Source organism: Vombatus ursinus, unplaced genomic scaffold, assembly GCF_900497805.2.
Source record: "Vombatus ursinus unplaced genomic scaffold, bare-nosed wombat genome assembly UNPS02014807.1, whole genome shotgun sequence".
NCBI classification, from domain to species: domain Eukaryota; kingdom Metazoa; phylum Chordata; class Mammalia; order Diprotodontia; family Vombatidae; genus Vombatus; species Vombatus ursinus.
The window spans coordinates 54,456,716-54,480,336 of record NW_020954585.1 but is presented as its reverse complement, the minus strand read 5'-3'; the positions used below and the strand labels follow the sequence as shown (position 1 = coordinate 54,480,336).

At 34.0% G+C, this 23,621-nt stretch overlaps 1 protein-coding gene across 17 annotated transcripts in view; it reads left to right on the top strand.

The window, feature by feature from the left end:
• The window catches only part of LOC114052102 (SUN domain-containing protein 1-like), a 62,847-nt gene that overhangs the window by 12,049 nt on the left and 27,177 nt on the right, over positions 1-23,621 (top strand). For 9 of the 17 annotated variants that reach the window (XM_027874560.1, XM_027874564.1, XM_027874559.1 and 6 more), the window contains exons 1-6: positions 1,927-2,108; positions 9,622-9,718; positions 13,869-14,054; positions 15,528-15,721; positions 19,126-19,152; positions 19,255-19,440. In XM_027874560.1, coding sequence (XP_027730361.1) covers positions 9,642-9,718; positions 13,869-14,054; positions 15,528-15,721; positions 19,126-19,152; positions 19,255-19,440 — 670 coding nt within the window. In that variant the 5' untranslated portion in view covers positions 1,927-2,108; positions 9,622-9,641. Of the gene's footprint in view, positions 1-292; positions 384-1,925; positions 2,109-9,621; positions 9,719-13,868; positions 14,055-15,527; positions 15,722-19,125; positions 19,153-19,254; positions 19,441-23,621 lie in introns of those variants that run through there. The other 8 variants (XM_027874563.1, XM_027874565.1, XM_027874553.1 and 5 more) reach the window with 6 other exon arrangements.

The following is a 23,621-nucleotide window of genomic DNA, read 5'->3' as shown; positions in this document are numbered from 1 at the left end:
CTTGACACGGTCAAGCTGTGTGACCTTGGGTAAGTCACTTAACCCCAATTTTCTCACCAAAAAAAAAATGAACTTTGTAGAGGTAGTTACAATTCTCCTCATCACTGTTTACAATGCAAACAATATACCATTAGTTCATCCTTTGTATATAAGAACCTAAGTAACCTTTGTCAGGCCTTTACCAAATTGTAAAGCCTTTAAGTACTGGCTAGTTGAAAGAGGACCAGCCTAGCTGAGTTCCTAGAAATTTAGTAACATTCACTTCAGGGTGACAATTTTTTTTTCCCTTCAGAACTGAGTCATAGAAGAGTTGAGATATGTCTCTTTGGAGGGAGAACCTGATCCAGTATTCTAATGGTCTCTGACTTCACTGGAGTATCAAAGTATGTATAAAACAATGCTAGGGAAGATGCAGTTGGGTATTTTTCCAAAAGAGAATGACTGTCAAATGCCTATGGACCGTAGAAAATTATGGTACAGTTTTTTATTCATTGTAAGCTCATAAAGAAAGCAGTATTGCAATCTAGCTGGAAGTGACAAATACTTCTTTTTTATACAGAATATTCTTTTGTAAAAATTTTTGCTATGATAAGATTTTACCTCTATTAACAGTTTAGTTCTGAAACATATACAATAAAACTTTAATACTAGATTTTCCATAGCATATATATATTACACATTATAGTATATACAGGATAGTATTTGACCACTCCAATTTTACTATAGTTAAATGATACTGCAGTAAGAAGTGGGATTTTGCTGAAAGACATTGGAAAATTTATTACTTGTTCATGTAAGGATGTGATAATATAGCTTAGGATAACAGTCTTATTTTTCCTTAGAACTATTACAACTTGGAGCTTTTTATACATTGTAAATATGTCCCTACCTTTCCTTTTTTCTTCTTCCTAAAAGTAGTCTGGATTTGTGCATTGTGTGCTCTGAACCTAAAAATTTCCAAATCATATGCTTCAAAAGGGAAATTTTTTTATAGAAAAAGTGTATGAATATGGTTCTGATTTGCTATATTTAACTACTTTTAGGAGGTTATCAATTTGTCTTTAAGGGTTATTGATATTTCTCCAGAGAGAAATCATGGTGTAATGAAAGGAGTAAAGAACACGAGACTTAGAGTCTGGAAGACTTTGAATCCTGACTATGACACCATTAACAAGTTGCATAAAGCATTTCTCCTCTTCAACTCCATTTCCTCATCTGTTACATGGAGATGGTAATTCTCATAGTATCCTACCTACCTCATTGCCTTGTGACAATCAAATGGAAACCTTGAAGTATCAGTTATTTCTTTCTGCCAGAGTGAACAGCAAATTAATATTTTCTCTAAACCAACATTATTTTACTTTAAAATGTCTTCTATACGTAAATCAAATCCAGCTTAATTGGTTGTAAGACCAATTGTTTTGCAGATCTCTCTGTTTTAGAGAAAGCTTTATTCCTTTTTCGTTGGTAACTTTCCATCTGTTATATAAAAAAATCATACACTAAACCCCCAAATGGTCTATGTTTAACAAGGAAATAATTTTTAAATGGTTAATTCAGCCTTTAGTATTAATTTTAAAGGGGGGAGAATATAATCTTAATTTTAAAATGTTAAAAAGTTAGTCCTGTATAACCCATGTAATAACTAGATTTTCATTTTTATATTATAATATTTGAAATGGAAATATAAATGAAACAAATCTTATAGAAACTGCTGTCTTTGTTTTGTAAATTATCTGGCTACTCTTAAGATTAGATTCTAGTTTATCCATGTGAAACTTTGGGCAGTTTGAGAGGAAATTAATGGGTTAAATGTTTGTGGGCTGGCTAAAGCTGCAGTGTCCAATAAATTTAAAGGCTCCCTCTGACTGACAGTTGATGCTTAGAGAGGCTGGATCAGATTAGTCCAGGCTTCAGGCTTTGTTGAGACTGGGAAGCCATTTTAGGATTCTTTGGTGTGGAAGCTAAAACACGGCGCTGTCAACTTGCAAACTTCCCTCTTCGAGAATCGGTTTGTGTGCTTGCGAAACTTTTGGAATATAATAATGATAGTAGGAATGCTCTGAGCAGGTGATCTGAAAGTAGACCCTGGAACTTTGGATAAAGAGGTTTGATATATTTATTATTGTCATATTGAATTGTAATAAAGAGACTAATCTTGGTGCTTTCTAGACCCACATTAAATAAGACTGATTTTCTTTTTGGTCATTTTATTTGCTTTTACATGTGCTGCAATAATAAGCTACTATTGTGTTACCTAAAGTGTCCAATCCAGATACATTTGTGGCAAGTTCAGTTTCACTTTAACTCTACTTTAAAGGTTTCTTCTGTAGGTGAAATTGTGGACTTGCTTTTATTCTTTCCCCCACTTAATAAACTCAGTTTGTTATCAGTGACTTACTATAACTAGCCTTTTCATAATTGTAAATGTTTGTAGGCCTTCTGAATAGATTGCAACTTTTTACATATTTTGATTTTGGAAATAATACCTGGTGAAGTTTTCCATCAATTTCTGGGTATTGTTTGTTTATGATGCTGAAAATTTGTTTTCTTTGTAATCTTTGAAATAAGAAATGTATTGCTTTTTTCTAGTATATCTTCAAAACTGATTTCATGATCCTATAACCTGTTAAATACCAAATTTTGTTTATTGTGGTCCCATTTGATTATCTTGGTTTATAATTGACTTGAAACATATAGCTGTATAACTTGTCATTTTGAGGATACTTTGATGCATGTCGTTTTCTAAACTGTTAAGTTCAACAGTTCTTAGACCACTAGGGATGTATACTTTCTGAATAGAAAACATTCAGATTACATGTGATAGGTGTTAAAACCAAGCTTTCAACCATATGCTTTACATACTACTTTGGTTTCATAACAAACTTTAAAAATTTTTATATTTGCATTTTCAGCTAGGAATTATCAAACTTTTTTATCATTTCCTTTGAAGGAGAAAAGCTCCTAATATGTTTGCGACACCTTAAAAGTCAAGAGAAATATTTTAAATCTATGCTATAAAATTCTTGAATAGTCTTTCAAAATACATATTCTTTAAGTTTGAAACTGACATTTGTGTCCATAATGGAATAGCATCCTGATTTATTGGCGTTGTGTTAATTAATTTTTGGGCTGCTGACTTTAACTGTACTAAGTATCAATAAAACAACTTAAATGAGATCAAATAAATTTTTTCTTTGTGACTTTTATGTTCATTGTAATAGTAATGTTTTTTCAAGTATGAAAACAATACCACTGATGCACAATTAGTAAGACTATACACTTTTGAAATGGTTTTCCAGTCGTGGCAGAAGATGCAAATATTAAATTTTAATCTTGTTATGAAACCAAAATAATGTAAAGTGCCTGTCTTTAATCCACTTGCTCATCAGATATGATTGTGTTGTGAAATATAGAACATGCTTCAGGGAGGCTGGCTAGATTTAAGAATGGAACAGAGGAAGGCTAGCTTGTATACATACAATTACAAATCCATCAGACCGCGTGTGTGTGTGTGTGTGTGTCTGTCTGTCTGTCTGTCTATCACTGGTCTTTAATCAACTGAGCTAAGCAGCTACAGACAGCAATAGTAATCTGAAGCTCTTTATTTAAAAATCAAGAACTACTAGCAAAGAACTTTAAATGCTAAGGCTAGAACTGCTTTGGGAATGCTGCATGTGGAACTTGGATGTTCCTGCATCATGCTTAAGACAAATTTGTGCTACTAATTTTCATTGTAGGGCACAGAATTCAGTCTCAGGCTTAAAAACAACATTACTATATGTTATTACAAAACTTAGATTTTAATCTCTTTTTCTACAAAGAATGCAGAGTTCTTTGTAATAATGCAATTTATAACTTTTTAAAAACTATTATAAAAAATTAGAAAGTCAGGTGAAATGAGCAATAGGGTATGTCTCAAAGAAACTGAATCAAGACCTAAGAGTGGAACTGCTGTTTGTATATCTTGATTTCTACATAGCAATGTGCAGACTGCTAGCTTGGGACAGTCTGCATACTTTAAAGACATTCAGAAGGTTTTCCAGGACCTTTTTCTTCTTTTAAGTTGCAATCATACCCAAGATGTGTGGCATTTTAACTCTGAAAATTAGATGTAAATATAAACCATATTCAATGATCTTTGACTGTCATTTTTTGGGTGTAGGTCATGGGTTATGGCTAGTATGTCTTCCTTCAATGTGGGATGCAAATGGCAAAGATATAATATTACGTTATCTCCTTTAATTAGCAGTGATATAAATGGAAACTGGGATCAGGATTTTTTAAAATGCTGTTTACAATGGTTATATATTCCCAAAAGAATTAAATAGTTATCAATAGATGATTCAAACTATATTTTTATTTTTAAATATTCTAATGTAAAAAAAAGTTCAAATTTGCTACTTTAACATTGACTAGCAATGCTTAAAAAAGAAATCTGGGCCTATTACAGCTATGTTTTTTGTTCATTTCAGTAATCCAGACAGGAAAAAAAATCAAGGGTCCCATTAAAATAAGAAGAGGCTTAATTTTGGGGGGAGGGATGGGGCAGATAAATAGTTAAATTAACTTCATTTTAAAATAATTATTAACATAGAACACAAAAGTTCAATAAAATATTTTAAAATAGATCAATTCTATATTATGACCCCTTAAAGGAGAAGGGAAGGGCAAAGTAATAAAAAAAGAATGAATTTGTGAGACACCAGAGGAAAAGGCAGAAGGCCAGAAAGAGACTTAGTGGCTTCTTGCAACAAGATAACCTATTCTTGATCACTGCTTATTCCTTGAAATAGTTTCTGAGTAGTGAGTGTATCTCTTTAACTCTTGTCTTTTGAAAAGCTAATTATGACTAATAGTTGGTCAACCTTGGGAAACTGCTCCGTTCTAGATGGAGTAGCCATGTAAGTAGCCATGGAGTAACATTCAGGATAGAAATTATTTTCAGGTCTCAGAGGTGATAAATAGGGGAAGATAGGTGGCACAATGCATAGAGTGCCTGGCCTAGAGTCAGGAAGACAAGTTCAAATCTGGCATCAGACACTTCTTAACTGAGTGACCTGTGCAGTTACTAAACTTTACCTCAGTTTTCTCCTCTGCAAAATGAGCTGGAGAAGCACATAGCAAATCACTCCAGTGTCTTTGCCAAGAAAACTCCAAATGGGGTCACGAAGAATTGGGCATGACTGAAACAATTCAACAACAAAAAAGGTGATAACTAAAGCAGTATTATCTTCTCTCCCACCTCGCCACTCGCCCCTTCTCAATTAAACCAGTGCTCTGATCCAGCGATCTGAAGATCCCAAAATTCAGATTTAGGGGCTGTAGAAAATAGCTTGTTCTCATATTCTTTACTTGGATTCTGAATATTATATTTAATCATAATTATTTAATTTTGTATTAATGAGCTTTGCATTGTAAATAATGCACTGATTTTTAGCTAATTGTTAAGTAAGCCACATAGAATTGGTAAGGTCATTATCTCAGAAAAGACAGAAGTTTCCTAAATATGCTTTGAGCTTTACAGTTAAACATAGGTTATGTTTATTTTTTAAAATGGATTTTTCTGCTACTTTAAAACTAGCATTCTGTTACCTTCCTTGGATTTTGGTAGATCACATTTATTTCTTAATTTACTCTTTAATGAAATTAATGTAACTGCAGAACTTTTAACTTAGCAAACTAAATGTCATGTAACTTATACAACAAGAAAGGGCTGTTTATAACAAAATAAATACAGACAATTATGAAAGCAAATTAAGAATAACAGGAAGACTATAGCAACTTTCTTACAGCTTAAAGTCATTTGATCACTGATCACTGTAACTACTGCAATCACACTTTAAGGATTTGGGAAATTTGTTTAATTTCATTATGGCCTTCTCTCCTTCACCCCCAAATGAACAAATCCAGTTTGCTTTTTCCATTTTTTCTCATCATTGCCATTATGATTCCTGACCCTGGGCACCTGTTAGAATTTAGTGCTTGCTTATAGGAAACATGAGCAACAGCTTGCCTTTTATTTGTACACCTTTTATTTTTTTACTACATTCAGTATCTATCCTTGGCTATAATATGAAAAGCTTTCCAGAAATCTGCCAGTCAAGATTTGCTATAGGATCCAAGTTATAATAGCATGTTAGATACACAACGGATACCCATTTTTACCTTGTCTTAAAACTGAGCCAGATACAATTTACCTATAACTGAAAACTCAGTTTACAGCCCAATATTAACTATGAGTCCTACCATTGGGAATTTACTTATTTTAAACTTAGGCATTCCGGAATTTTTTGAAACCCACGCAGCTGCCATTATATTTCCTGCCCTACTTTTGCCTGTACTATTGTAATAACCTCCTGACTGTTCTTGCCTCTAGTTACTTCCTTCTTTAATCTATCCTCCCATCTTTTATAAAGCTGCCAAAATTATCTTCATGAGACACAGGTCAGTTCATATCACTCCCTACCCAAAAACCTTCAGTGGCTTCTTATTTCCTCTAGTTTAAATACAGACTCCTCAGCCTAATATTTCAAGACCACTCTACACTCCAGTTCTAGCCTACCTTTTGGCCTTTCTATTATATTACTGACTTTCATACACTATACATTTTAGCCAAACTGTACAATTTGTTTTCCCAACTCAGTGGTAGTCTCCCACCTATTTGTGTTATCACAAGGTGTCTCATGTGCCTGTAATGGATTCTCTCTTTCAGAATTCTTATCTTCCTTTGAGCTCAGTTCATGTGCTACTGAGTCTGTGAAACTCTTTCTCATTCCTCTAGTTCAGTTGTATTCTCTCTACCTTTAGATTACCTTGTATTATACTTATCTGTTTATCCATTATATCTGTTTCTCACCCTTTTCCCCCACATTCCCAGAAAGGTCCTTCAGGGCAGGGAATTTTTCCTTGCACATGGTAGGCTTTTGACAAATGTTTGAATTGTATTGTATTTGTTACAATGGGGGGAACCTCCTCCCCCTTGCCTACTAAAGGTAATAGGCTGATCTGGTAGCTTAAGTACCCCTTTTCTTATACTGCCAGAAATTTCCAATGTTTTCCCTTTGAGGACCTCAATATACAAAAAATATAAAAATAATCAAGGCAATATATTAATATTACCTTTTAAAGAGAAAATTAGAAAAAGGGCTTGACTTTTTATACCCTAAAATTTTTTTCTCCAGTATTTTAAATTCTTATTATTAGGGCCAGCCCTCTTAACTACCAAAGAAAAGTTGACTAATTTCATCTAGGAAATAGTCTTTGTATTGTGGCACATATTTCAACAGATTTCATAAATCAAACATAAATCAAACAGATTTCAAAACTAACAATTAACCGAGGCTAGAAATACTCACTATTAAGTATTTGCTGAGCAGAAGGTCAATTCATTAAGTGGTCTAGTAAATCAGTGGGGAAGTCTTTTAAGCACCTAGAGTCGTTCGTGACTGTTTAACTTTTAAAATTTCCCATGTTGCATAGTCCTAGCTATATATGAAACATTTCTAGAAATCAATCACTAGTTTTGTAAGTAAGGATATAAAGCACCCTTGCAAGAAATTTTTATTAATGAAAAAAGAATGTCAATAGGTATAGATAGAATGGTGGTGATGGGTGATGGATTTATTCTCCTTGAATGAATGCACTTTAAGCAATCATTTGGGAATAGAAAAGTTAGAAATGTTTTATTTTTCCATTATTTGAATATATGGGGTGGTGATCATTAAATTAGTTACATAATCCAGAGGATGACTGATAATAAGTTATGTAGTCCAGCCTCAATTGCAGACCTGCACAACTTGGCAGTAGGTGGGGGCCAAAATTAAAATAGGCTAAACTTCTTCAGGCCACAGATAGTCTTGTTACTAAAGACAGACTGATAATGGTTGGTTGCCACGGGTCATGTGACAAACAGGAGAGTGTGCAGTGGTAGCCCACCTGCCAGGTTATGATAGGTACAATAGTGACTAGTGGAAGGTTAAGTGGGGCACAGACAAAGTACTCATTATATCTTTACTTTCTTTTCTTTTACATCCTCTGCATTTTTGGGGGGTTGCCAGAAATCCTTTGGGCCCCAGTTGGCCTGTGGGCCATATGTTGTACAGGCTTGATCTGTTGGATACTTAGGATGTCATTCAGCAGTCAGTCTGCAAACATTTATTAGATTGCTCCTACATAAGAAGTTTAGAAGCAGTTTGGTATGGTTCTGGTTCTCTAGTAAGCAATAATGGACTTTATAATCGAGCCAAGTGTGTGTTATTGAAGCTGCTTGTAGTTGGTATTGAAGCAGGAAAGTACATAAAGTTTGGGGAAAGTTTTTTCTCTATTTTCTTTTTGGTTTCTTAGATTTCTTACATTCAAATCTAAATTTTCATCACTTTATTGTGTTCTACTGTCAAAATCAGTCAACAGTATGGACAGAGACAGACAAAAAAGGAAATATAGGCAAATGAACAGACCAGTAAACAAATATACTATAATACAAAGGTATTGTAATATTCAGCTACATAAGTAAAATAGCAGTATTAAAGTACATTTAACTGAAGTGTCCAATGAGGAACAATCACCCTTTTTGAGACTGTATATCCCAGTTGGAGGCAGGGACTTCTTAGAAGGGAGTTGAAAAATGTGAAAGATATGAGGGGGGAAAATAGTTTATAATTACTTTGTTAACCAAGCTGATATATTTTTGAAATTGAACAGCCCCCTTAAATTTTCATAAGATTAAAAAAAAAAGGTTAGTGGATATATCCCTCAGCCCCCCCCTCAAAGAGAAGGCAGTTTCAGTTAAAGTAACTTAGAATGGTCTTAAAAACTTACTGTTTTATACACAGACATTTTGTACAAGATGGTTCTTTGTTCCTTCTCTATCTTCATTAGATTTTTCAACTATGTGGTGACTCATCACTTCGCCGTTTATTGTTGTAGTAGGTTTGTTTTTTTTGTGTGTGTGTAAAATATTTTTACTCAGAAGAAAATTTGTTAAACCAATCTAAGAGACATAGGTGATGACTTGTGAAGCAAAATACTCTCTGCAAGTGATTTTAAATTTTAAGAACTTTTAGTTTTTACTGAGGAGAAGAAACAACTTCATTCTAATTTAAGCTTATTACATGGTTTGTGCTTTGGTGAAAGCACTTGCTATCTAGTCAGTTATTATAGTGTTAATTAAAAATAGAAACTGATTTCAACTTTCTTTGATTCTTATAACAAAAAAAATTGCAGTCAAATAATGTTTTGAAAGTTTCTTAACCGTACGGTGTGAAAAGTGAGAATGCAAAGTGTTTTGAGCATTCTTATGAGGTTAATTTATGAAAAGTATTGTACTAGTCTAAGAGCTTACATGTAGGATTTAGCATCTTTTTGTGGATATAGTTTTTGAGAGGGAAATGGGGTAAATACCTAAAACAAACCACAAAAAGGAAGTATTCTAGGGTATGCAGTTATGAGAACAGAGCTACTACTATTAAAACTAGATGAATCATGTGGTTCAAGAGAGCATTGATAATGAAGTTTTAGCCCATCACAGTGAAGTACATATTGGGCAAGTTTCTTTGTGACGCGTTTTCATTTTCTAACACTTTTTAAAAAGGCCATTACCTTTTTCTTTACCTACTACAGTATGATTTGAAATCTTGAACATGGATTTTTCACGTCTCCACACGTATACTCCTCCTCAGAGTGTGCCAGAGAACACTGGCTACACATATGGACTCAGGTAAGTGAGTGAGAGAGAGAGAGAGAGAGAGAGAGAGAGAGTGTGTGTGTGTGTGTGTGGTTTGGGTTTTTTGATTGTGATGTACTTAAATGTCCGCAGTACTCTAAATGTGTAATGTACATCAAGGTTTTTTTTTCTTTCTTTTTTTTTAAAGTCTATATAAATACTATATCATAGAAATTTAATTTACTGATTTGGAAATTGTTTTTGTATATTTTTTGAAAACTCCATAAAATTTTTGAGCCAACAAATTTCCAGTGACTCAGTGATTACTCATTACAAATAAAATGCTATCCCAAGACTCCACCCAAAATGACTTGTGTTAACATAAAGGAAAATTTTTGTAGTGATAGAATCATCAGTCCCCTCATGTAAAATTTGGGTATTGTGAATAGATAGCCTCCTAGGGCCCTTCCAGTTCTATATCAATAATCCTCTAATAATAAATTTATTGCACTAATATATTAAAAATCTTAGAAAAAAATTTTTCCCCTTAGTTGTAGTCACATGAGATACAAAATAACCACATAAAGGATATGTGAATTGAGGAGATTAGCCATTTTAGCAGAGGAGTAGGTTATAGGAACCCAACTTTTAAAAATAAGCTATCAATTTTCTATTTTTTAGTGTATTGTCATTTAAATTATCCTATACTAAAAACTCAAAAGGTACTGCTCAGTACATAGAGGTCTGGCCTCTGAGTCAGGAAGACCTCAATACAGGTTCCGCCTTTGACACGTACTTGGCTCTGTGGCCCTGCCTGTTATGCCTAGCAACTTTCCACTACTCTGAGTTGCTTAGTAGTTGCCCATCTGCATCAGTTAGAGGAAGGAGTCTTAACCTTTTTTTGCATTATGAACTCCTTTAGCAGCCTGGTGAAAACTGTGGGCCCCTTCTCAGAATGATGTGTTTAAGTGCATAAAATCCATAGGATTATAAAGGAAACCAATTATATTCAAATAGTTATCAAAATACAAGTTCATGGACCGCTGAGTTGGAGGAATATTGGCACTGGCCTTTCCCGTTACTCCAATGAAATCATAAATCTGGTCCTCCCCAAATGCTAAAATTGATAAATTTAAAAAAAAAAGATTGTGGATCATAGAATTCTAGAAATGTCAAGATGGACCTTATAAGTTAGATTTTCTAACTTACTCATTTTATGGATAAGAAAATTGAGGCTTATCTATCTAGGTTAAGTGATAATTGCCAAGATAAATAATAGTGGATCTGGAATTAGAACTCATACCCCCTAACTCCCAAATTAATATTTATTCTACTATATCCCTTTCCAATAGAATGTTGAATTTTTTGTAAACTTAAGGAGTGTGCTTGGTTTCAGGAGGAAATATGGAAGATATGTTCCTGGACTGATTTGGATTTGATTTTTTAGAAAATGTTTTGATTGAATTCAAAGGCAGTATGTTTAGAGTATGTCTATATATATATACATACATACGCACACATATATATTCACAAAGAGGGCTTTCATTACAAGTTCTTATAAAACATGACTCTTTAAAGGATAAAGAGATTTAATCTTTACAGAAAACTTTGTAAGGCATTTTAGAAGAATTTTGTTTGAGAATTTAGAAAAGAATACTATCTTAACTTCAATTTTCTTCATTGCTTTTTATGTGATTCATAATTCTGATCGACATCACATTTTTCATGGCAACACGTTTTGTTTACATAAATAGAATTATAGTTTTTCATGGTGGAATGAACAGATTAACTCTACTAAACTCCAGTTTTTATTTTCTATAGTATGAACGTAACTAAAGGTTGGTCTTCATAATTTATATGTTTATTTGTTAGTTCTGAAGACATTCTTTTCAGAATTAAATATTTTTAAAACTTTGTGATCAGGTCTATGTTAGGAAAGCAACACTGGTGTTTCGTGGTTGCCTAAAAGATGAGCATTGGTGTTTCTGTAAAGATAACACCCCTCTCTTTCCTAGTGTTACAGTTGTAAGTAGATTTGGGACTTGCCCAATTGAACGTACAGTTGAAAGGTAAAAGAGGATACTCTGAGAAAGTATCCTAAGAATGTTGGGCTACTGCTATTATCAAAGAATTACTATTGTATGTTTAAGTTTGTGTGCCTTACCAATTCTTGTCTCTGTGCTCACTTTAAAAAATAGATGTATTCCTAAAAAGCCTTATAAACTTAATTTTTGTAAAAGCAAATCAAATCATATTTTAAATGCTGTAAGATAACTAACTCTTTAAGAACTAATGAATCCTTCTGTAAAGCAGATGAAGAAGCATTCCTCTGATTTTTTTTTGTGGAGTGATCTGTTATAGATCTGATTTGGTGTTAAAATAAGAGATATCTATAGGTCATGTTTTACCAAATAAAATCTTTATGTAAAAAATAATTTTTACAAGCTATGCCTACTGCCTATTTATATCAAGTAATAGCCAGTAAAATAAAATAATTTGGTTAGACCTCGAGAGTTCTGCCAGCATTTCATCTTTGCTCTTATTTGAACTGTGTAACTTACTTTACCTGCATGCATTTTCTTAGTTGTTTTTCTTATAAATTTGAGGTGATATACCTAAAAACATGTGGAGAATTTCATTTATATGTTGGTCAATTAATTTGTCATTTAGCAAACAGTCGACCATAGTTATTTGATGCTCACTGCAGCTCGTGCGTTTATTGGATAGAACATTTATTTGAATAGTTTTGTGTGGTTCTGGTTTTAGGTTCTGGGAAAAATATTTTAGCATTTTGTATTTGGTTTATATATAAAAGCCAGGAAATAAAAATTTAATTAAAAAGTTAAATATTCTTCATGAAGATAATAGACCAAAATTAAAATGTTTTACTCTATTTTAGGACCAGATTAGGCCTTTACTATTTGAGTCTTATTCTAGCTAATGTTCCTAATCTTTTATATTGTTTGCTAAATAAGTATGAATATATTCTCATGTCATTCTTCCCTCCTAATTCAGAATTGGGACATCTCAATTGTTCTGTTTTGCTTTTTCATCCCCAGTCATTTAATAGAGACTACAGGTAGTCTCCGTTTTAGAGTGTGTTGTGTTCTGAAAGTTTGTGCATTTCTGAGAACTCTGAATGTATTTTCCTATGGAAATAGTGTTATGTTATACTTGGATGATCACTGCTGCACTGCCCACGTGTTATTTGGATTCTGTAACCTCTCAAAAATCTTATTACTCTGAGAACCTATGATGCTAAGTCTTGCACTGATGCTAAGAAGGCTAGTACTGAAGATGATGTGTGTAAGACATAGCTATGAATTAATTTTGTTTAAAACATATATATGTCACTCTCTACCAAACAATTAGGTTGTTAAATTCCTCTTTGGGAAAAAATGTCTTTATTAGACTGCTTTGATTAATCCTAAGTAATGTTAATTTAATATTAGTATTTTAAAAAATATTAGTATTGTTTGTAGTATCCCATTCAAAGAAATTTGGTGTTATTTTGGATTGTGTTTAGATCATAGATTTAGAAGTGGAATGGTACTTAAGAAAAATCTCTTTCAACACCCTTATTTTATCGGTGAGGAAACTAAGGCCCAAAGAAGTTAAATGTTCTCACACAGGGTGATATACATAGCAAGGGGGAGAGGCAGGATTTGAACCTGGTTCCTCTGGCTCTAAATCTAATGTTTTTTTTTCTTCATATCATGCAAAACATTCTGTTTTGTGGTATAAGCTCTTTTAACCTAAACCTACATATGAATATTGAATATATATTTCAGCATGAACATTTGAAAATATTTTGTTACCTTGTTGATTTGCTACAGTACTTTTTCCTAATGCCTTAGATTTCGATTTCGTTTCCCAATGCCTTAGATTTAGATACTTAGATGTTTAAGAAACCTATTGCTATCACACTAGGAAATATATTGTTTGCTTTTAAAATGTAGAAGTAGTTAGAAGATGTCTTTGGTAAAGAACTGTGCTGGCCTTTTTTATGTTCCAAGCAGTCTTGGGGTTAATTAAAGTAAGTTTTTTATTAGAATAATTGTAGTTTCCTTTAATGATTAGCAATTTAAAAAATGTTTTGGCCAAATATGTTGGATAATCTATTTGTTCCAGTAAGTTTTTTTAAGCTTTATGCCAAATGACATTAAAACTTGATAACCTTGTGATAAGTTTGTTTTCATTGTAGTTCAAGCTATTCTTCAGATGCCCTGGATTTTGAGACTGAACATAAATTGGATCCTGTGTTTGATTTTCCAAGACTGTCACGTCGAAGCTTGCATTCGGTCCCTACAACATACACCAGTGATGATGGTCAGATGGAAAATACTCACTCCTATACTAGAAATACTTCTCACAAAGACAAGATTTCAAAGTAAGCAATGTTTTCCTTTGATGTTTAAAAATTATTCACTGTCCAAAATCACATGTATTTATATCTTGTGTAAAACTTTACCTTAACAAATTTCACATATTAAGGATTAATATTATGTTGCACATTTTGATATGGTAGAAATACTCGTGTAACCACTTCTAGAATTTATAATGTTATTGCCGTTCTACGGAGTTAAGCACTGACATTTTGTTCAGTTGAAGTCCTATTCAGTTATATTTCAGAGTGCTAAAGAGACAGCTGCCACACAATAAAGCAACTTCAGTTCCAGATATAGTACTAATAGTCATGGTTTAGAAAGTTTTATTCATCCAGTGTAATAAGAATTGAACTTCAGCTGTCTGACCAAATGTCATGGAAGGGGGAAAGGGATCTTGCCAAAACAAATATGTTACAATTCAGCTTTGTAATATTAGTGATTAAGATAGATTTTATAAAGTGTATATGCACATTCATTACAAGATTTACATGGTAGATTAAGGTCTATGAATACATTGCCTTGTCATTCTCAAATATATTCAATTTATGACCTTTCCATGTTTCATATCGCTACTATACCGAAAAGTATGGGATGATTTTCATGCTTTGGTGAAGAATTAAGGCAACAGCTTTAACCTTATTCAAATCTGAATTATGATCTGTGAGCACAGATATTCAGTACAAAGGTGATGAAAGGGAAGAGAAAAAAGTGAGTGGCATTTGTAGGAGAATAGAATCAAAAGGGCCAGCATTAATGTTTCATATTGAATTGTTCTCATATGAATTATGAGAGGAAACCATACAAAATTTCTTCAAATTCTGATCGTTATAAATTGTCTTATTATGTATGCTTCCCATAGTTGATTTGGTAGAAAGAGTATACTCTTTCTAAGTATTTAACATTTAAGTTAATTAAATATATATATACTAAATGCTTTAAATAAAAATAGCCTAGTAGAAAAAACTGTCTGACGGTTTTCTGTCTTTTCTGGAAGGATGAGAGCACTTGAGGGGAGTAGGGGTTGGGAGAAATCTGAGCCTGTGATTTTATTTGTGTAGGAAACTCCTGGTATGGAAACTCTCTTCAATGATACGGATTGACAACTCTGGTATTTTTCTTATATAAGGTTGAATTTTCATAAAAACTTAGCTTTGAAGTCATTTTTCTAGTAGATCAGAATGTAAATGCAGAAAGCCATATTCCAAGATGTTGACTATGTCCTTGATTCACTAATCTAAATACAAATTTTGCTTATCCTTGAGAAATAATGTGAAGTTTCTCCGTTGGTACTGATGAAGTATAAAAAGTTCATTGTATGAATTTATAAAAAGCAAATCACTTAAATTATTTAAAATATTAATTACTTAATCTTGGAATTTATGTTTACTTTTCATCATTATGAAGTTCATCATTAAATTCTAATTGTTTTGTATTTATCAGAGAAGGTTTGCAGATGTGTTTTCTTTTTTGGATAGGACATCAAAACATCATAGAAACACAAACAAACAGTCTTTGGCTGTAAATCATACTACAAGAAAAGCTGCTTCCAACTCCTCCTCCCTTCTCAGCCAGAGTACCTTTGATAGCCATGCTAGCGGTACATCTTTAAGATCCTCTGTCCTGGATGAGTCTTTAATTCGTAAACAGACCAAAGTTGTCCATTTCTGGGGTGAGTTAATGGGAGACTGTTGCTTTTGGAAAAAATTATGTGAGGTGTGTTTGTGTATTTTAAATGTGTTTCTTGTTTGTCTATAAGAAGCTCAGATTATATCATCTATATTTTAATAATTTTTTGGACTATCCCTAGGAAGTAAATATCAATCACTCTTTCCATTTTATAGCTAGGGAAACCAAAGTACCAAAAGTTTAAATGATTTGCTTATGGACATAAAGATACTTATTTGAATACTACTTTGAATGCTGTGTGCATAGAACTTATTGAATACTACTTTAGTCTTTGACTTTGCTCTGCTTAATTTCCCATGAGGTTTGGAATATTTGTTTTTGTTTTGATCTGGACAATTAAAGTAATATAATTGGATGTCATAACTAGATCTGTTTTCTAAGTATGGTGTCATGGGAATCACCTTTAAGCAAACTTGGCACCAAAAAAAATCAAACTAGCTGATATAGTGTGACATACTAGAAAGCTTTGAAATTATTATATAAAACAGAAGAAAATTAAAGGTTAGAGATTTTTATTTTAAAATTCCTGAGCCATCGGAAAGCAATTATACTGTGTAAGTATTCCTCAGAGTTGATTTCTGATTTGACCCTATGGGCTTAAGTGTTTAGTTTTATGATTTGCCCTCTTTCTGTAGCAAAGTGATATAGAGACTACCTAAATATGATAAAATGATAAATAACTTTTATATATACCATCCAGCAGATTGAGTTTGTCTAGGAATTGTGATTTCAGGTTTGTTATACTACTTGTATATACTATTACTATAATGACATAATATTTTGTGTTACGATAGCAAAGTAATTTTCTTTATTTTTGGATCTTGCCTCACTTTTAACCTCCAAAATACTTTTGTGAATGGAAGAAAGAATAGGTAGAATGAGATAATAACCACTAGTGTCCCAAGGTTCTGTCCTGGGCCCTTTTCTCTTTCCCTTCTATACTACTTAATTTGCTGATCTTATCAGTTCACATGCTTTTAATTACCAACTGCTGATGATTCTCAAATCTACCTCTCCTGCCCCCATCTTTCCGTTGACCTCCAATCTTGTATCTCCATTTGCCTTTCAGACATCTCAACCTGGATATCCAGTAGACATCTTAAACTAAACATGTCCAGAACAATTCATTCCCCCCCACAACCCTCCCCACCACTTCTTTTTTTTTTTTTTCCCATCTCTTCTACCTTCCGTGTTTTTGGGTAGCACCATCCTCCCAGTCCCTCAAGCTCACAACCTAGGAGTTAATCCTCAACTCTTCACTGTTGCTCGCCGCTCCACCCACCCTTCAATCCAAGCTATTGCCAAGGCCTGTTGATTTCACCTCTTCAACTTCTCTTCATACAGTCCCTTCTCTCTTCTGATATTGCCTCTACTCTAATGCAGGCCCTCTAGTGGATTACCTCAAGCTTCAACTATTAGCAATAGCCTGCTGATGGGTCTGCCTGCCTCAAGTCTTTCTCCACTCCAATCTGTCCTCTCCATTCAGCCACCAAAATGATTTTCCTAAAGTGAAGGTCTGATCATATCACTCTCCTAATCAATAAACTCTAGTGGCTCCCTGTCACCTCCAGAATCAAATACAAAATACTCCGACTTGGCATTCAAAGCCCTCTCCTACCTTTCCAGTCTTCTTACACCATACTGCCTGCCCCATACTCTTTGATCCAGCGACTCTGGCCTCCTGTCTGTTCTGTAAACAAGACACTCCATCTCTTGGCTCGAGACATTTTCTCTGGCTGTCCCCTATGCCAGTCTCCCTCCTCAACTCCACCTGCTGACTTTCCTGGCTTCCTTTAAATCTCAACTAAAATCTCATCTTTTATAATAAGCCTTTCCCAACTCCTTCCTTCAGTTAATTATTTTCTGTTTATCCTGTATATGGTTTACATTGAATATATGTGTTTGCATGTTTTCTCCCCCATTAGAGTGTAAGCTTCTTGAGGGCAGGAACTGTCTTTTGCCTCTTTTTTTAAATTTTGAACTCTTAGCAAGTGTCTAGCACATTGAAAACGCTTAATATGTTTTTGTTTTTTGTTTTTTGTTTTGCTAGGCAGTAGGGTTAAGTGACTTGCCCAGGGTCACACAGCTATAAGTGATAAGATCTCTGAGGCCAAATTTGAACCCAGGTTTTCCTGACACCAGGGTTGACGCTTTATCCACTGCGCTGCCTAGCTGCCCCCGCTTAATACATTTTTATCGATTGAAATAATCTCTCATAGAACTAAGCATTGGAATCTGAATATCCTTAGTGTTTATTGTCAGAACATTTTAGACCATTTAAAGATTTTAGATTTTAAAATGATAATTATATTATTTAGCAAGAGTTGATGCCCCTTTGACATCGATAGTTGTTTTTTGTTTTTTTTTTTTGCTATCCTGGTTGAAGTTCAGAGATATTGACTAGATCCTTTCAGGTTTCCTTCTGAGCCAAATTTATCATTTCAGTTAAATAGAATAATTGTAAATATAAATAGTATAATTGTAAGTTTTAATTGAGTGCATTCTAGGTAGCACAGTGGATTGGGCCTGGAATCAGAAAGACCTGAGTTCAAATCCAGCCTCACACACTTCCTAGCTGTGTGACTTTGAGCAAGTCACTTAATGCTTTTTGCTTCAGTTTCCTCATCTGTGAAATGAGTTGGAGAAGGAGATGGCAAATCACCCTAGTATATTTGCCAAGAAAACCCCAAATAGTGTCACAAAGAGTTGGACATGGATGAAATGACTGAACAAGAAGTTTAATCTGATTTGTAAATATAAATAACTTTTTTAAATTAATAATTCAAAAGGTTTCCTCTCAGGTGGTGGTAATTTTTTTTTTTTTGCTATATATAGTAATATAGGTGGATAGAGCATTTTATTTTATAAAGGAATTGGTTACATTACTTTTTTTATTTTATGAGATATTGTATGTAAAGTGTTTTTCAAACCTTAAAGAGCTTTTTAGCGTTGGTTATTACTGTTATGTTAGCTTTCTTTAAAAGTTACTTATCTCTCTGTGACTTTCATGCTGATTCTTTTTTCTTATACTGTGATTTGAAGGATTTGAATAAGTTTCCAAAATATTATGTACTAATTTTGGCAAGAGTTAGTATTCTTGTTTCGCTGTGCTGTTTGTTCTGGCAGTGAAAGTGGTTACCAGGCAACAGAAGCAGCATATGCTACTAATTAATGCAGCTTTCCCCAATAGTCACATGAAGGAAGCAGGGACAGATACGATTTTGTTTCTTGTTTCCTTATGCTTAAATTGAGGAGAGGAAGCTTTAAATGCTGCTTAATATGATGCAATATAATTATGATTTTTAACTCTTGTAGTTTCTAAGCTCCTGTACACATTTTAGTTTGTGTTGTTTTCAGCAATAAGAATGTGTTTTGTTTTGTTTTTAGGTCTTGATGATGATGGTGATCTTAAAGGTAATTAGTCCATGTTCCTTCTTTTCTCCAAAATACATTTATTTTTTAGGTTAATTCATATCAAAATAAACAATTTCAATCTATTTTTTAAAAAAAATTTAGGTGGGACTAAAACTGTCATTCAGGGAAATGGTGACCTAGCAACTGGAGAAACAGACACAGCCTTGAACAATGGTTATATATGCAGTGATTGCAGTATGCTTTCTGAGCGAAAGGATGTCCTCACAGCCTACTCCACTTCCCACGTGCCATCTTCAAGAATTTATTTTAGGGATGGGAGTCAAAAACGTAAGTCTAGTTTTTTTAAGCAAAATATTAGGATGATAGCCTTGTAAAACTATTTCATTCTACAGAATGATGTATGTTTATTTAAACCATTTCTGCTGTAGATTTTTGAGTTATTTGTGCTTTAAAAAACTAAGCAATGAAATAACTGGTGTACTTGCAATTGGATAGTATTTTTTCTAGAGAATATTTGTTACCCATTAACATTACAGCATAACATTTTGGATGTGAGCAAACAAATGCTTTTCAGTTTTCTTTTGAGTATGATAGATTTTTAAGTTTTCAATACCACTTCGAAACTTCTCTTATTAAAATTATGCCATTATTTCTTGCTTAGTGCCCCATATGTGCGTCATCTGAATTACTGATAAAATTACAAAAATAATGCTTGACAGTTAAGAAATGTTTTCTGTAATAAAAAAATTTTATGGAAATTATGGTAGGAAAGAGAGGCAGAAATGTTACTGCTGATTTAAACCCCCTAATCTGATAGGTCTATGGTTGTATTTCTGAGGAGGAGCAAGAGGAAAGTTTTGGTGGGGCAGGTGAAAAGATGGAGATATTTACTGAATTCAGTTCCTGGAGAGGCCTGTGTACTGATTTTATATTTGTGATGACTGCTTTTGTTATAGGAAAAACAACTCCATTAATTGCCCAAGTTAATATTAATATTCTAACATTATCTACCTGGACTTGAATTGAAATTGAGAGGTACCCCAGAAACATCCTCACAGAATGGAGTATGAATCTAGGGACTTTTGCTACTGGCAGGTCCATAAGGAAGTTCCCACAGAATGCTCCCTGTGCATACTTTGAGAATCCCTTTCTGGGGGCAGCTAGGAGGTGCAGTGGATAGAGCACTGGCCCTGGATTCAGGAGGACCTGAGTTCAAATCCGATCTCAGACACATAACACTTACTAGCTGTGTGACCCTGGGCAAGTCACTTAACCCTATTGCCTAGTCAAAAAAAAAAAAAAGAGAGAGAGAGAATCCCTTTCTGCCAACTAAACACTTAGGTTTTTGAAAGTCACTACCCTTTGTTTCCCTAGGCAGTGACTGTAGCCATTTCTCCTACAGGCTACTGAGAGAATTGTGGAGCCACATAACACAGCGTGGGTTCTGTTTGATTGACAGTTTGGCTAAGACTGAGAGGTTGCCCTTGGCCCTTTAGATGGAATAAGGGATATTTGGTAAAAACTGTTACTATTGAGAGTCCCTACTGTGACTATCACTTTTGCTGTGTCCCTTTAGCAAAACTCTGTATTCCTAAGAGCCTTTCAGGAGCTACTTCAACAATAGTCTTTAGCTGTTATCAGAAAGTTTTCATTCTTAAATGCTGCTTAGCCATTTAAATTCAAAACATATGTATTTTATATTTCTTATAAATTTAGCTTTATTTCCAGAAATGTTTTTGGAGAGGCTGAAAATTTTTGCTTGATAAGAGTTGGAAAACATAGGGTGTACTTTTGAAAGACATGTCCATTGTAGCATTCTTATATCACAGTGGGCAAAATGAGAGTGTCCTCTTTTGTTTTTTCTTGTAAAGTTGCTCATATTGTTAATATAACAAGAAAGAATGAGGAGAAAGTAGATGAGGAAGTAAAATGTTATGTGAAACGTCTTTTTTTTAATTTTTATGTTGTGAACAGACATTAACAACGTTTTCTGAGTTGAATATGAATTTAAGATGTAAATACAGTTGTTCCTTATTATCAGTCTCCCATAAAGTTTTGCTTTTGCTCAAAATGCAGTTTTTTTTATTCTAATCAAATTATCAAGTCTTTTCATCCCATACTAGAGAAATTACCAGAATCCATTTGTCATAATGGATAGGGATGGAAACAAAGTAGCATTCATTGTATAGAAAATTTAGCTAACTTAGTTTTCTTTCTCTGATTTGTAGACAATTCAGCCCCTTGGTCAGAAGCCAAAGAGAATCAAAACTTTTTTGGGGTTAGGGGTTAGGGGTGGGAAATGCTGTATTACAAGTGGAGAAGGGTGTAGAAATATATGCAAATACCATTAAATACTGAGCCTCAACGTTGAGATTAACTCTCTGTTGGAGACATTAGGGTGATTGTCCAGGGACTCTGAATTCAATAAACATTTATTTAGCTTGCTGATATGTAAAGCTCTGCACTAGGCGCTCAGAACAAGGATCTAAAAAGTGGTTCTTGCATTCATGGAACTTAAATTTTGATAAGGGAATCTGACACGATATGTAAATACATAACTACAATATGTAATTATATTGAAGAAATGTACAATAAAGCCTAGTTTGAGGTCTGTTGGGGAAAACAAAAAGATTTGTGGGTGGGTTGATCATAGATAAGTTGTTCACCAAAAAGGGAACATTTGAAAATGGTTAGGAATCTGAATTCCTAGACAGGATGGGGAGGACAAGATATACTAGGTAAACGGAATATTATAAACAAAAGTTGGCATTCCAAAAGTTGTATCCCAGAAGACAGTTTTTCATTTTGACTTGAGCATAGAGTACTTGCAAAGAAGTTGTATGAGGGTCACAAAGCTAGGATGGTGCCAGAATTTGGTTGGCCTTAAATGATAAATGAAGAACCAATGAAGATTTTTTGAGCGGGTAAAAGGTATTGACCAAAGCTATAAAATAAGATAGTCTGGCAGTGTCATAAAGGATGGATTGGAGTTGGAGATGGGTGGGGAGAATGGCACCAACAAAAAACCTGTTATGAAGTTATTGGAATAATCCAGATAAAGTGGCAGTGGTAAGAGTAGAATATAAACTCCTTGAAGGCAGCAACCCTGAGTTTTGTCTCTGTCTGCAGTGCCTAGAATAATGCTTGTTGAAAGGAAGGTATCTATGAGTTGTCTTCTAATGTCAAGATTCTGTAATTTTTATAAAACACCAGACACCACAAAATAGTGATTTGACAGAATAAAACAAATTTTTTTTGTCTTGAAAATCATATGGTTCATGTGATTAAGTCCAGAGAGAAGAGGTGGTAGAATAGTAACTTGAAAGATTCAAGGAAATGAAGCTATTTCTAGCTAGTGAAAGTGTTTGTGGGTGAGATAGTACCTGAGCTGAGGATTGAAGACAGGAAAAAAATGTGAATAGGCAAAGGGATCAGTCTTAGATTCAAAGATTTAGAGCTAGGTGGCAGTTATCAAGTCATCTATCTAGTCCAGTCTCAGCACTTTACAAATGAGAACTGAGGAGGAAGTCCATTCTGTCTGTGGACAAAGACATGGAGCCAGGAGAAGACTTGAAGAGAGCTGTACTTTTAGCAACCAAAAAACTGTAAAAAAAGGGAATTTCTGATATTTGTTTTCTACAAATTCTGCTGAAGCTTATAAAAACAGAAACCAACATAGTGCTTTGTATATGGTTTATAATAGGGTTCCCTAGAAGGTTATTCTAATATTCTTGAGGGAGGGTGGGACAGGGAATTTATATCCTTAGATCTTAGATTTTTGCAAGCAATGGTTTGTAAAGCCATTGTTTTCTTTACAAGAGAGAGATCCAAGGGAAGGGATAACTCATGTTATCCAGGTAATGATAATAAAGACTAATGATGGCCTCCCAGGCACAATAGGAAGAGCGAGGGCATTTTCTCCTCTTACTGCTACTCAGTGAACCCAATGAAAACCATGGCTTGTCCTCTGCAGAAGAAAGTCTGTTAGAATGAAATGGTTTCATCCTGAATCAGGGGTGGGGAACCTCTGGCCTCAGGGCCACATGTGGCCTCAAGTGTGGCCCTCTGAATCCAAACTTCACAGAACAAATCCCCTTACTAAAAGGATTTGTTCTGTAAGACTTGGACTCATTCCAAAGGCCACACCTAAGGACCTGGAAGGCCACATGTGGCCTTGAGGCCCCAAGTTCCCCACCCTGGTACCTGAATGATATTTTACAGTTGTTTGCTAGTATGAGGTCCTTGATGTTGATAAATCTGACACGTTATTTTTATTCATGCCAGGATATTGTAAGGATCCATATTCTTTTGCTGAAATACAGCTTTAATGAAAATTTCATTTTAACTTTTAGGGCCTTTTGTTTAAATTTATATAAATTCTTTAAAATTCTCTAACTAAAAGGACCTTTCTGGTTTTATGTGATCATGTAATTTGCAGGGTGAATTTTTTTGATCAGTGGAGAGTAAGTGTTAGTCTTGTGGGAGGAAATAACTTGTATTCACACTTT